At 56.2% G+C, this 14,041-nt stretch overlaps 2 protein-coding genes across 2 annotated transcripts; one reads left to right on the plus strand and one right to left on the minus strand.

Moving 5' to 3' along the window:
- Positions 1-578: 578 nt before the first annotated feature.
- CCDC71 (coiled-coil domain containing 71) lies at positions 579-4,863 on the minus strand. The gene is made up of 2 exons (XM_047827450.1): positions 4,785-4,863; positions 579-2,195 (listed from the first exon to the last, which is right to left on the minus strand). Exon 2 carries the CDS (start codon positions 2,141-2,143, stop codon positions 722-724), a length of 1,422 nt encoding a protein of 473 aa, XP_047683406.1. The 5' UTR covers positions 2,144-2,195; positions 4,785-4,863; the 3' UTR covers positions 579-721.
- Positions 4,864-8,614: 3,751 nt separating this feature from the next.
- Positions 8,615-13,517, plus strand: KLHDC8B (kelch domain containing 8B). The gene is made up of 6 exons (XM_047849061.1): positions 8,615-8,736; positions 9,696-10,204; positions 11,278-11,442; positions 11,796-12,020; positions 12,119-12,220; positions 12,662-13,517. Exons 2-6 carry the CDS (start codon positions 9,829-9,831, stop codon positions 12,856-12,858), a joined length of 1,065 nt encoding a protein of 354 aa, XP_047705017.1. The 5' UTR covers positions 8,615-8,736; positions 9,696-9,828; the 3' UTR covers positions 12,859-13,517.
- The last annotated feature ends 524 nt before the right edge of the window (positions 13,518-14,041 follow it).

Consider the following 14,041-nt stretch of genomic DNA (forward strand, 5'->3'; position numbering starts at 1 on the left):
ATACTATAGCTAATTTAGGCCTGGCCCTGCCCCAGACAAGCTCAGGCAAAGCCCCAAAGTTTCAGCCAGAGCAGGGTAGGAGACAATGGCCCCTGGGGAATAGTACCACAAAACCCCCTTTCCCTGGCCTAAAAACCTGCTGGGTGCAAAGTTCCCCACAGAGCCACCTACTGTCCTGCAGGGGGCCTACCTGGTCAGTGCAGACCTAAGGGAGGCATAGAGTGGCTCTGCCCCTGCCCTCAGGGGCAGCTTCTCACACATCTACAAAGGCCAGCACCTCTAGAGAAGCCTGGGAGCTACTCTTTTCACTCACATCCAGGACTTGTCCGGGGTTACCAGGACCCACTTTGGCAGCCCTGTTCCTAGGGCCACTCCTCCTATATGCTCAAGCTGGCCTACCAGCAGCTATAAACACAAAAAAGACCATGAAGGGTGGGCAGGGAGACTGGAAGGTGGAAAGGTATAAAACGTGATAGATGGAACAGTGGAGGTACAACTTGAAGAGTAACAAATCACAGTGCATCGCGCCATGAGAACACCCCTCCCACCCGCCCATACCACCCCATATCCTCCAGTCTCTGAAAGGAGAATGGTGGCTCTCAGGGCCCTGGAGAGGCACCCGGAGTCCTTGGGGTTGTAGAATCCATGGGCATTGCACACTGTGCCACTGGTCACACAGACAACTGGGCTCAGTTTCCCCAAACATTGCTACATGAAGGAATCAGAGTGTTGAGTATGGCAGCAATGGCTGGAGCTGTATTACAGGGGACAGGTTCACACGGAGGATCCGCTGAGCCCGCTGCCGAACCTCATCATCTGAGGACCGCCTGTCCACCTTGATGGCCCGGAATTTCAGCAGCTTTGCTGTTCCAGGCCCTAGCCACGCCTTAGGGGATCGGGACCCAAGTCGTGTTTTTTTCCGGGGAGGAAGATCCTTTGCCTCCTCAGCCCTTTTCCTCTTCTGCCCCACAGTCTCAGGGTGGCTTTTCTGGCCCCTTCTTGCAGTCCTGGTCTGAACAGACCCTTTTGGCCTGCCTCTGCTCCTGGACTGGGTCTGAGTTACCTTGGCCTTAGATCCCACTGCCTTGGCCTTAGCCCGCACTGCCTTGGCCTTGGCCCGCATAGCCTTGGCTTTGGCCTTGATTCGTGCTGCTTTGGCCTTGGCCCTGATCCGTGCTGCCTTGGCCTTGGCCCTCATCTGTGCTGCCTTGGCTTTTGCCCGGGCCTTGGCAGCTCTGGCCTGTGTTCGAGCCACCTTGGCCTGGGCAGCTTTGGCCAGTGTTCGAGCTGCCTTGGCCTGGGATGTTTTAGTGCCCAGGGCAGAGCCACTTTTCATTTGTAGGCCACTGAGGGACCCAGTAGCTTTGCAGGTCTTTTTCCGGGGCATAGTGCCTTGTTGGGGTCTGGCCCTGGGGCCTCTATGAGTCAGACATTTGGGGCCCTTGCTTGTGCCTTTTTTGGGAGCTTTGGGCCGAGAGTTCCCTGGTCTCTTCCCTGGACCTTTGCGCAGCTTCAGGGGAGAGTCTGCAAGTGAGAGCTGCAGTGACTGTGCCTTGTGCTTGGCACCCAAGCAGGGCATGGGAGTCTTTAGTGGAACCAGGGCCTCAAGGACAACAGAGAGCCGCATGGCAGGGTAGACACCTGGATAGAGGTGGGCAGGGAAGCCCACTGCTGCACCCCGGGCACGGCTGGCACTTGACTGCTTCAGGGAGCTCAGCAGCAGGTTGGTGGTAGCGTGCTTGGCAAGGGCTGGTGTGGATGCTTTGGCCAGCCTTCCAGATAGTGGCATAGGGAGCAGCGTGGCCCGGCCTGCAGGCAGTCGCATGGCAGTTCGGGGAGCACTGGCTGGAGGTGATGTGGCAGCTGGGGTGGGGGCACGAGCTTGCAGCTTCGTCTGGCTTGGGGGGTTAGCTGTGCATGAACTATAGCCATAGACATCACCGCTGCGCAGGATGGTAGGTTGGAAGCCATCATCCCGCAGGCCCTGCAGGAAGGCTACAAGCTGGGCCTCTGTGGCACTGAGATCCTGACTCATGGGGTTAAAGACAAGCAGCGCCTCCTCCAGGGCCTTCTTCCCTGCCGTGGAGATCCGCGACCAGGAGTGCACAGCTTTCTCCTCCACATGCTGCACCACCACGCTCATGGCATTAGGCACTGCAGATCTGCCTGGGTATCTGCAAATCAGCGCTTGGCACCTCCAAGACAAGAAGAAAAGAATCAGTAAGAATGGCACTGAAGGGCGTTTGGGATGGTACAGCATGTTACTCTTGATTTCGGGGTTGTGAGTTCAAGCCCCATGTTGAGTGTAGAGATTACTTAAAGAAGATATATCATTAGGGGCACCTGGGTGGCTCAGTCAGTTAAGCGGCCGACTTCGGCTCAGGTCATGATCTCGCGGTCCATGAGTTTGAGCCCCGCATCGGGATCTGTGCTGACCGCTCAGAGCCTGGAGCCTGTTTCAGATTCTGTGTCTCCCTCTCTCTCTGACCCTCCCCCATTCATGCTCTGTCTCTCTGTCTCAAAAATAAGTAAACGTTTAAAAAAAAATTAAAAAAAAAGAAAATATATCATTTAATTAATTAAAAAAAAAAAGATTGGGGCACCTGTGGCTCAGTAAGTTGAGCATCTGACTTTGGCTCAAGTCATGATCTCATGGTTCATGAGTTTAAGCCCTACATTGGGCTATTGTCAGCGTAGAGTCAGCTTCGATCTTCTGTCTTCCTCTCTCTGCCCCTCCCCCACTGGTTTCCTCTCTTAAAATAATTAACTAAACTTAAAAAAAAAAAAAGATGAGCACTGGGATAAGGGACAAGGCATGTAGATAATAAGTCCATCAGGGCCTGTGCTCTCCTTAATAACAACTATGGATACACAGGGCTCTTGCCATAGTGAGCCACTGCTTGGGGCAAAGCCCTGGTTTCCTGACTTACTATAGTGGCAGGGTGAGGATCAGGGTGGCAGGAGGGACCCACATGGGTCAAAGGCAGTTTTGAGATAAATGTCCAGAAGCTCATCAGAACCATCTAACATGCTATTGGGTCCCTAGGAAGATTTGGGTTTGGTTGGCCCATTTTAACTCAATTCTCTATTTTCTGAGGCCAGAAACCTGGTATTAGACTCAACCCTGGGAATAGAGGTGAATGTCCGTCTTCAAGGAGTCCTGTACAGAAAGCAAGACAGAGACCATGAAAGTTCTTGGGAGTGCACACTGACACCCAGCTCAGCCTTCCAGTGGGTCAGGGAAGGATTCCTAGGAGAGGCAACACCTAGGTGGGACATGAGTGATGAATAGGAAGGACCAGATGGAAATGGAGCAAAAAGGGGAACAACCAATACAATGTCTTAGAAATGAGAGTAAGGCACATTTAATGTGTGTGACTGGAGTCTGTGGTCAGGGCTGGGCGGCCTAGCTGTGAAACCAGCTGAGAGCAGGGCAACATGAGCCTTTAAGTCTAGTCAAAGAGCCCAGACCTACACTCAATGTCAATGCCCACCTCTGTTCCTCCAGCTGCTGTTATCCAGGTGCTCAGGGGTGAACCTCCCTGTCCACCAGAAGTTCTGCTTTTGGAGTCCCCAGACAGGCTCAGAAGCCTGACTCCCAGGACTCAAATCATGGAGACTAACCTCAAAGCAAGAGTCAGACTCTCCTTCAACAGAAACTAAAAAGATAAGTAGCAGATACTCATGACACATGTCTGGGCAACCAGGTTGCCTGTGGGTCAAGCAGCCAGACCAAGAGCTCAAGGTCTGACAGCCAAAGGCTCCAACAGGATGGCTAACAAGGTGGACACTAGAAATCTGAGCTGTCCTAACTAGGGTCTGGAGGGCTGCAGACCTCAGTACAGCCCAGATGGAGCTGTCTGGGCACACTCAAGTTGTCCCAGGCTTCTCTGAAGAAGCCACAGGCCATGAGTCATGACTAATGTCTAATGCCTAACCTGGTACTGAGGGCTCCCAGAGGGAGCCTGATCCCAGCTGTACCACAGCATTAAAAGATCAGCTGGGATCAGGCAGGTCCCTGGGGCCAGGAGGCGCGTCTGTGCAGCTTCTTCCCACCGCCCTAATGGAGCAGAGGAAGTTTTCAGAATCCCCTGGAGGAAGTGCCCTGGGGCTCTTTGTTTGGAAACATTCTTGGATCCTCAGGTGTCTCTGGCACTTCCTCTCTCTAGAGGCCATTCTCCAAACACAATCCTTGCACATGACTTTACTTCTTTTATTTTTTTCTTTCCAGGGGATGTAGTTTTCAGGGCTGTGAACTGTAGAATAGGGAGGAGCCTGTTTCCCCGCAGGCACAGATATTAGGGGTGAACCGAGGGCTCTTCCGCCCAGGTCAGTCTAGACTCTTGGGAGGGGTCTTCTGGGTTTTCCAAGAGGCTCCGGAAACAGAGGCTGCAGTCTGGTCCCCGACTTCCCTTCACACGTGCCCCCGGGGCCGACAGGGAAGTTGATGAAAGATGGGAGACAGGAGAGGCCTCATCCAAAGGGGACCAGGTTGGGGGGCAGATCAGGGCCACTGGCCTGGGAGTCCGCGTCCCTGGGGCCTGAGCCGCGGGTAGGAGCGGGGATCTTGAAGGCAGCGAAACGCGCGGGGCGGGCGGGGCGAGCCCGACCCGGTCGCGCAGCCCCAGGGTGGGGTCGCTGAGCAGGGGGTGGGGGTGGGGGAGGATCTTGGCCGGGCTAGTGGAGGGCGCGGGTCCCGAAAGGGCCGACCGCCCGGCCCATCCGCCCTGTCGCCTCGCGGACGGCCCCTCCGCGGCGCGGCTAGGCCCATGGCCCCAACCTACCGGCGCCGCCGCGGGGACCCAGGACGCGCCTCTGCGCCGCCTCCGCTGCTCCAACATGGCCGCCCGCTGCGCACCGGAAGCGCGCCGCGCTTCCGCTTCCGGGACCTGGCCCGCCCTAGTGACCCTTGACCCCCCGAGACCCCGTTTCCCCCAAAGTCTGGGAACGGGGTAGGTGGGTACCTAGGAAGGCTTCCTGGAGGAGGTGGCTGCGGGGACCGCTCTAAATCCATCCAGTCCTGTGCAGGAGTCTGAGGAGCAGAGGTGCTCTCAGAGGCTGTGGACAAGGCCTGCCTCAGTCCCAAGCGGCTGACTTGAGGGAAAGAGGAATGTCCCCTGCCTCGCTGGGAGTGTTGCAGGGGTATCTCCTCTGAGGGCAGTAGCCCTGCCTCTCTTCCTGACAATGAGGCCCACGTGAAAGGATGGTGCTGGCGTGCACACAGCCCAAAACTGGGCATGTACAATCTGAGAGTCCTAGCATACCAATGTGGGCCTGAGGGTACTTGCCTAAGAGCATGTACATGGGTGTGGTGGGAGAACCCTTGCCCAACCCCAGCCCTGTCAATGGCAGGAAGTCCTGCCTCCCAGAATTCCTGTCCTTTGCCTAGGAGACTGGGACCTCAGTCTCTCTACCTGTACTGCTGGGGCCAGCAGAGGCATGGTGGTTACAGGGCCCATTGCCCAAGCAGCACCAGATGAGAGGACACAGGTCAAAATTAACTCTAGGAGTCTAAGAGGTCAGTCTCTGACCAAAGGCCTATCTTAGTCAGGGGTCCCCCAAGTCCAGGATGGGAGCCAGCATGGAAACTCTGGTTTCATGGATGAGATAGTGGGGACATTCGTACTTCAGTTAGAGCCTGAGCTATGAGGCAGAAATACTGCCACAACTCTTGGACCCTGACATGTACAATGGTGCCAAATTTAGTAGCTGAGGGTAGGTGGAAGCCTGTGGGCAGTCACAAGATGCTTCATTTAGGGACTGGTTAATAGCTTTTCTCCCTCCTCATATGACCCCAGGATCCTTAGGCATAGAAGGGTCTAGGCACCCCGAAAGGGAAACACTCACCCCCGCCCTCCCTAGGCCTCAGCTGGCACCTCTGAGCTTCCTAAGGCCTCAGCACTCATGGTAAGGCCCTCAGTGCCTTCAAGCATAGCCAAAGTGTGCAACAGTAAATGCAAACTCCTGCTCCTTTGGGGTCAGTGCTTCTAACTCTTCATTCTGTTAGAAAAAGGAGAATGGTGGGGTCCCAAGGGCCAGGATCTCCTAGTACAATCAGGAAGTCCCACCTTGGTATGCCCAGTCTCCAACTGTGGGTGAATCCTGTCTCTGCCCCATCCATGGTTGAGAATTAGCTGCTACTCTCAGGACCAATCCAGCCTCATCTTCTACCCCAGTTGTCTTCCACAGCTTCTCCAAAGTCAGCAGTGTTGGCCCCCTGTATGTAGGTGGTTCCAGGACTGTGTAAAAAAAACAAGTCCCATGAAGAGGTAGAGCTCAGCCATCAGGGATGGCATGGACTTAGGTGTGTCCTGGAAGGGGGAATCCCTCTCTGGTGATGTCCATCCCAGAGTTCAGTGAAAAATGGAGGACTTAGCAGGGTAGATCCATCCCCAGGCTGTATCCCTTGCAGACATTAGAACTGGAGGGATAGTAGGGGTTAGGGGTCAGGGTTATGGGTACCTAGCACTCTGAGGGGAAGCTGACCCTTCTGCCTCTTGGTGCTCAGTATGTTCCAGATGGAACTCTGGGAGCATTCATCAGAGAAAAGTGTGACCTGACCTGGATTTTGGTGGATGCTGACCCTGTAGGCATAACTGGGATCAGACAGGATGAGGTTGGCAGAGACCACAAGGTTGTCCCAGGATCCAGCTCTTGCTCTCCATTTGGCATCTTTTACAGCCCTGAGTGATGGGACCTAGACCCATTTCCACCTGATCAGAGATCTGGTGGATATCTAGTTGTGGGCGAGGCCAGTGGGCCTGGGAGGGATCACTCAAGGAGGGAGTCAATGTGACAAAGAGAAAAGCCAGGGCTGGATCTTCAGGAGCCACTTCCAAGGGAGAAGAGGAACCAGAGCCTGTAAAAGACTCTGAGAAGCAGCACAAGCAGGAGCAGAGGTGCCAAGGTCACAAGGAATGAAACTCTGAAGATGTCAGCAAGATTTCAGTTGAGATGAAGACCATAGGGACCTGTAGTTTTAGCTATATGGTGTTCCATCGAGACTTTGACAAGAGCAATTTGGGGGGAGCAGTGGACATGAAGTAACAGGTAGCAGGTGATTGGAGGGGAGGAAGGGGAGGCTGGAGGGACTTGGGGGTACTGGGATGTGTCTTAAAGTAGGAGGCTTTTAAGCGCTTAATTGCTGGAATGGAGAGGGGAAAGGGCCTGGAAAGGGAATAGTGGGAAATGTGAGGGTTCTGCAGAGCAGTGTGAACACCCCGTGGAGGAAGGTACAAGTGCGCTAAGTGAAGAGCAAGTGAAAGGCAGAGTGAAGTGAGAGGATGGAAGCCACCTAGTCAGGTTCTGAAACCTGCTTGATACCACCATTTCCATGTAGTCCTTCCAACTCCGACTGCCAGCCTGTGAAAGGAGCTGGACTCTCTCTCTAGTCATGGAGAAGGCTCTGCCCATACTCAGGGCAGGCTTCAGAAGTCTGGCAAACCAAGGACTCAGTGCCCCCCCCCCCCCCCCCCCTGCCCAGCAGCTCTCAACCCGTGACTGATGGAGATTTGAGAATGAATTCCTCAAGCAACCTTTGCTCTGGGAGAGAACCCAGCAAGATTTGGTCCCAGTTGCCAACAGTGGGAACTTGCTTGATGACACACCCTTTATTGGCTGCTTTCTCTTTTTGCCACTCCTCTGCTGGTGCTTCTTGGCCTCATCTCCCACATTAACTATATATACTGCTATCTTTACCTCCAGATGTGCTTCTGGGGAAAGTGAGACACACACTGTCCATGAAAGAGGGACAAGATAGTAGCAAGCACAGAAACCCACAGGATTTCTTCTGGGTGACCACCAACCTGCACGAATGGGCTCCCAGCTCACAGACTTAGCCAATACTCTGCATGCTCAGAAGATAGGCTGGGCCAGGGTCTGGGTCTGAAATAAATAGGCCTCTGTCATACTAACTTGCTATGAACAGTCACAAAATGTCTTGGGCCCCAGAGTAGCCCAGGCCTCAGGCCCTAGAGAGAGACCTGCCTGGCCTCTGATTCTTGAAGTTCATCCCTTACTCAGAGCTACCCTCCCCACAAGAACTTTCCCCACCCAGGCCTGTGGAAGGGCCTGCCAAGCACTGAGGCCGGCACTGTGTGCTCCTCCATCCCCTGCTAGCCTCACTGTCCACCATAGGACCTATTCAGCGCCCCGCTGTGTGCCTGGGGAAGTGCGACCCAGCCACCGACCCCACCAAAGGCCCAGGCCACGCCCCAAACGTCCTCCAGGGGGCGCCGCCGCGAAGCCGGTCTTTGGGCTCTTTGAGCTTAGTGCCGGTGGGCGGGCGCCGGTCCCCCAAGCCTGCTGGTTCTGCTAGCCCGCCCTCCGCCCCTTCCCCCGCGGGTGTTCCCCAGGCTGGGTCCCACTCAGAACGATTCCCCACCACACACGTGTTGTGCTGCTCACTGCTGCTTCATTTCTCCTCCCGCCCGAGGTCGGACCCTAAATCCTGGACAGGCCCAGCGTCCACATGTCCATTTGTCTGTTTACCGGTTTGCGTGTGACTGTGGGTCGACGCGCCCTGCTCTGGCCACGGCAGGTGCAGGGTTAAGGCGGGGGGAGATTTTCCCCAGTCGGGAGGGGGGACGAGGGGCGGACCCGGTCCAGCCCCGCCCCGCGCCGAGCCGAGCCGGAGCCCCGCCGGAGCCCCGCGGAGGCTGGCCTCAGCCCCAGCCAGAGCCGGCACGGAGCCGGAACGGCGGACCCCGCGTCCCGGCGGCGCCGGAGCCCCGGCCGGTGAGTCCCGCAGGAGCCGCGCTCAGGGGAAGTTTGGGGCGCTGGGCGCAGAGCCCCAAGCGCGCTCGCCTGGACCCGCCCCCCGCCTCCCGCGAGCTGGAAGTTTGGGGCCAGGAGGCCATCACGCCAAGGGTCCCAGGAGCGTGGCCCCCACGGGAAAGGAAAGGCTGAGGAACTTGGGGATCTGCTGTGGAAGTCCAGCTGCTCATTCCTACTGGAAACGCCCTGGACTATGGGAGTCTAGAGTCCTATGATCATGGGATCCCCAAATCAACCCCCCTCCCCTACTTCTGGACACCAAGGAGACTGGCCTCTGGGAACCTGGCACGAACAACCCCCTGATAGTAGACCTGAAGGGGGAATGTGGGGCCCTGGCGTCCATCTCCTCCTCTCCTAGCCCCAAACGCCCTGATCTTGGCCTTTTGCTGGTGGGAATGGATGATCTCTATGGAATGGCCCCCAAAAGGGTTGTAAGTATACCCTGGAGTCTGATCCCTGGCAGCATGTGGGAGACCCACTGGAAGCCAATAAGGGGAGGGTACAGTAGGACTCCATTCATACAAAGCACCAGAATGAGGATTGTTGAAAGGAAGGGAAGGGGGCCAGGGTGGAGTGTCTTATCCTAGTCAACTTACCTACCACCTAGACCTAGATTACTTACCTACCACCTAGACCTAGATTTGGCTGGGGTGGAGGTGTTAGGTGAAGGCAGGGGGTGGGAGGAGAATCCTTCATGCCCCATAGGAAGAGGGGAATTTGCCTGAGTATCTGGTAATCTGCCTTCTTTCCCACCCCAGAGGCACCTCAGCAGTGGTGTGCTACCCAACAGGGGTATATCCTCCCCCATGCCTTCCCACCAGTGATTCTGAGCCAGTCCTGCCCTTACTTACAGACTGCTCAACTGTACCCCGAGGGACTGGTCAATGGCCCTGACCCTTTGTTTTCCCTCTCTCCTCCAGGTGAAGGCAAGGTCCCTGGATTGGTCAGACACTCCCTGTAGTCCTGATAGAGTCAAGATGAGGCCGCATCATGCCCCTCAGTGAGGCCTACAGCCTGAGCAGATAGTATGGCCTACCACTGGAGGTGAACACCATGGCTACAGGAGGTGGCCGGGCCTTTGCTTGGCAGGTGTTCCCACCCATGCCCACCTGCCGGGTGTATGGCACAGTGGCATACCAGGATGGGCACCTGCTAGTGCTGGGGGGCTGTGGCCGGGCTGGACTGCCCCTGGACACTGCTGAGACACTGGACATGGCCTCGCATACATGGCTCACACTGGCACCCCTGCCCACTGCCCGGGCTGGTGCGGCTGCTGTGGTGCTGGGCAAGCAGGTGCTAGTGGTGGGTGGTGTGGATGAGGGCCAGAGCCCTGTAGCTGCTGTGGAGGCCTTCCTGGCTGATGAGGGCCGCTGGGAGCGCCGGGCCACCCTCCCTCAGGCAGCCATGGGGGTTGCAACTGTGGAGAGAGGTGAGTGGCCTTAAGGAGGTCCCTGAGGTGCTCCAACACCCTCCATCCTTTCCTTGGTCCCTTACTCTTAGAGATTGGAAAAAAGATGTAAATTTTGTCTGAGTACCCTGGACATAGATTTGATTCTTGTAAAGACCCTCTCCTACCTAGCTCTGAGCTGAGCTAACAGCAGCCTTAACTGCCTTTTCCAGCTGTGAAGTGGGAGAACGAGCCCAGGCTGGCCCTCAGAATGATGGGAGGCACCAACCACCTCCCTGACCATTCCTCCTCTCTAAGACACAAGGAGGAGTAGTTCAATGACTCTCAGGGTTATAAATAGTCTGGGGGAGGGGGATGGGAACAGGGCCTTGGCTCAGAGCCCAGTAAGTGCTTAGATTCCCCCCACCTTCCTCCCATATACACACTTACCAGGGAGCCTGAGATGGGAAGGCCAAGCTAGCCTGGGGATGGTTGCCATGGAAGCCCTCAGCTGACTGACCCGGTTCCCCAAGGCCCCCCAGACATGCTCCCAGCTGACCCTGAGGGTGTAACAGGGCAAGAACCTACTCTAAAAGGGCAGGATATAGAGGTGCTGGCAGGGCTCTTTGGCAGAAGGCTTGCAGCCAGCACCTCCATCCTACAAGCCTAAGCTCCTCTCCCAGCCCCCAGCTGATCTCCAGAGTTCCCTCCCCAGTCTGAGCTCTATGCTGAGCAGATCCCCATATGCCCCTCCCCGACTTAAATCATCCTCCACCTTCCTTCCCCTAGGGAAGTCCCCACCTTGTGGCCTCCAGGTCTGACCACCGGTCTTGCTTAGATGCCAGATTTGGTTGCCATAGCATCTCCAGGGAGACAGAGATGGATTATAATTAGATCATCTGCCTCCTGCTCTTCACTTGGAGGGGCCCTGGCCAGAGCAGGAATCCTAGCTCTCCCAGTCCCCACTCTGGGAAGTAAGGAGGGTTTCTGCTGCTTGGGAGACGTACTACACAGAAGTGGGTCCCCACCCACCCCCAGACCTGACCAGTGCAGCTGTCAGGGTAGAGTGCCCTGGCCAGGCTGAGGTGCACTCTGAATCGCTCTTTTCTATGCAGATGGTATGGTGTATGCTCTGGGGGGAATGGGTCCTGACACGGCCCCCCAGGCCCAAGTTCGGGTGTATGAGCCCAGGCGGGACTGCTGGCTTTCACTACCCTCCATGCCCACACCCTGCTACGGGGCTTCCACCTTCCTGCACGGGAACAAGATCTATGTCCTGGGTAAGGGCCTGGGGGTGGGGGTGGGGGAAGGATGTGGGAAAGGGGCTCGAAGTGCAGAAGCACCTATCTTCATAGGTTGGCTGGGATCAGGCTTAGTCTGGGATGGCAGAACAAGAGAAGTTTTGGGTGAACCAGGCTTGCTTGGAGGCTCTGACCTCTGGTGGCCCTACTAAGGCTGGAAAACCAAACCCCAATGCCTGAGGATCTTCAGGGTGGGTGATTCATGCTCTGTTGTGCACACAGCTGGGTATGGGTAGCTAAGGTGGGCAGCAGTAAAAGCTTAGCAACCTGGTGAAGGAGGAGCCTGCCAGGCCTCCTAGGCTCCTTCCAAGGTGCTCCAATTCCATTGGCAGGGGGCCGCCAGGGAAAGCTCCCAGTGACTGCTTTTGAGGCTTTTGATCTGGAGGCCTGTACCTGGACCCGGCACCCAAGCCTGCCCAGCCGCCGAGCCTTTGCCGGCTGTGCCATGGCAGAAGGCAACGTCTTTAGCCTGGGTGGCCTGCAGCAGCCTGGGCCCCACAATTTCTACTCCCGCCCACATTTTGTCAACACTGTGGAGATGTTCGACCTGGAACATGGTGAGCAGTGGCTGGCCTGGGCTGGCCTCCCACTTTCCGTGGGATGGAGGGGCACAGTGTGTGTTGGGGGACTTGATCTGACCTCCCCTTTCCTGCAGGGTCCTGGACCAAGCTGCCCCGCAGCCTGCGCATGAGGGATAAGAGGGCCGACTTTGTGGTTGGCTCCCTTGGGGGCCACATCATGGCCATTGGGGGCCTTGGTGAGTATCTGTGGGACTAGGGATAGGAGGCGAGTCCAAGACAGGCAGGAGTAACCCCAAGCATGAGCACTCCCTCCTGCCCTTCTCCAGGTACTCCAGGGATCAGGGCTTTGTGAGCACTCCCTCCTGCCCTTCTCCAGGTACTCCAGGGATCAGAGCTTTGTGAGCTTCCCTTTCCCAATCTGTGAGGCAGGCAGGGTGTGTTCTGCATGGCCTAACTCTTGGGGTGTCCCTCAGCACCTGACTGAGGGCTTTGTACCAGCAGAGGTTTAGGAGACAGAAACAGGTCAAGTGACCACTGAATGAATGGACAAATAGAAATACGAAGAAATGAACGAATGATGAATGGGAGCGATGAGTAGCAAGGCCCTAGTAACCCAAGCAAAAGAGCTGGAGTCCTTGCAGTCTGTGCCATTTACAACTTCTGTCTCTTTCCTGCAGGAAACCAGCCATGCCCTCTGGGCTCCGTGGAGGGCTTCAGCCTTGCACGGCGGCGCTGGGAGGCCCTGCCTGCCATGCCCACAGCCCGCTGCTCCTGTTCTAGTCTGCAGGCTGGGCCCCGGCTGTTTGTCATTGGGGGTGTGGCCCAGGGTCCTAGCCAAGCTGTGGAGGCACTGTGTCTGCGTGATGGGGTCTGAATGCCTGATGGGACAGGTCCACTGGAGCAGCACAGTGCCAGAGACAAATGTCTGTGGCTCCTTTTGCTGCTGAAGAAGCTCACTGTGGCTCTGTGGGATGAGGGAGGCACAGGGGCAGGCAATTGAGACGAATGTCTCAAAGGGTGGGGGGGGGCTTTGTCTTTAGTGCAGGACATATATGCTTATACCCACTTTTATCCCCATTCATTCATGGACCACGCCTAGCTCCACACTTGCTCTGGAACTACTGGGCCCTCTGTCTAACTGGGAAGTGGGAGGCTGGGAGAGCTGGCCTCATGTCCCACAGGATTAGTGCCTACCTAGAGTTGACCAGTCTCACCCCAATGACTGTTCCTGAAAAATCCTAGCTGCCAGCCTGCCTTGAAGGCCTCTGTGGCCCCAGGAGGGTTCAGAGAGGGCAGGGGACACAGAGGGGATGGAGGAGTGGATACAGGAACCTTTAGAGGACCAGAAGAATATAGGCTTTGGGCCCTTTACACTGTTGACTGTGTGATCTTGAGCAAGTCATTTCACCTCTCTGTGCCTCAGCATCCTCATCCGTAAATGGGGATCTCTGAAACCTTCCTGCCCTACCTACCTCACAGGGCTGTTGTGAGGACCCAGGAAGTTCAGACATGAAAGTAAAAGTGCTGCTAAAATCTGGTGTGTGGCCCTGGTGTGGACTCCTGTGTTGCCCCTGCAACCTTTGGCCCTCCTTCAGGGGTCTCAACTCTCCCAGGGATGAGGGTTCAGAGTAGCCTTTTGAATCTGGCCTCTGATGTCTTAGCCCCACCTAAGCCTCAGCTTCTCTTTTGGTGACATAGGATGACTGCTGTCTACCCCACCCCCAACCCCCACAACTGTCCTGGTGTTAGAGGATACTCACACGATAGTCAAAGAAAAGCTCAGAAAACTACAACAAAGCACCCCAGGGTCAGGATGACCTCAAGGTCCATGTCACTCAGCAGCTCCTCGTCTGCTCACCTCCATAGGGAGGGGTAGCCCAGCATAGGCTGTGGCCAGGGCAGTCTCCCCCTGTCCCAGCTTAGGCATAACTCTGTGGCCACACACCAGACCCCTAGAGACATAATAGCCTCCTGGAGAAATCAAAGCTGCCATCCTTTGCCTCCTCCTCCAGTCTTTGCTGGATACAAGTAGGGGTCACTGACTCTGCTTTCCCTGC

The sequence above is a fragment of the Prionailurus viverrinus genome, chromosome A2 (assembly GCF_022837055.1).
Source record: "Prionailurus viverrinus isolate Anna chromosome A2, UM_Priviv_1.0, whole genome shotgun sequence".
In the NCBI taxonomy this organism is placed as follows: domain Eukaryota; kingdom Metazoa; phylum Chordata; class Mammalia; order Carnivora; family Felidae; genus Prionailurus; species Prionailurus viverrinus.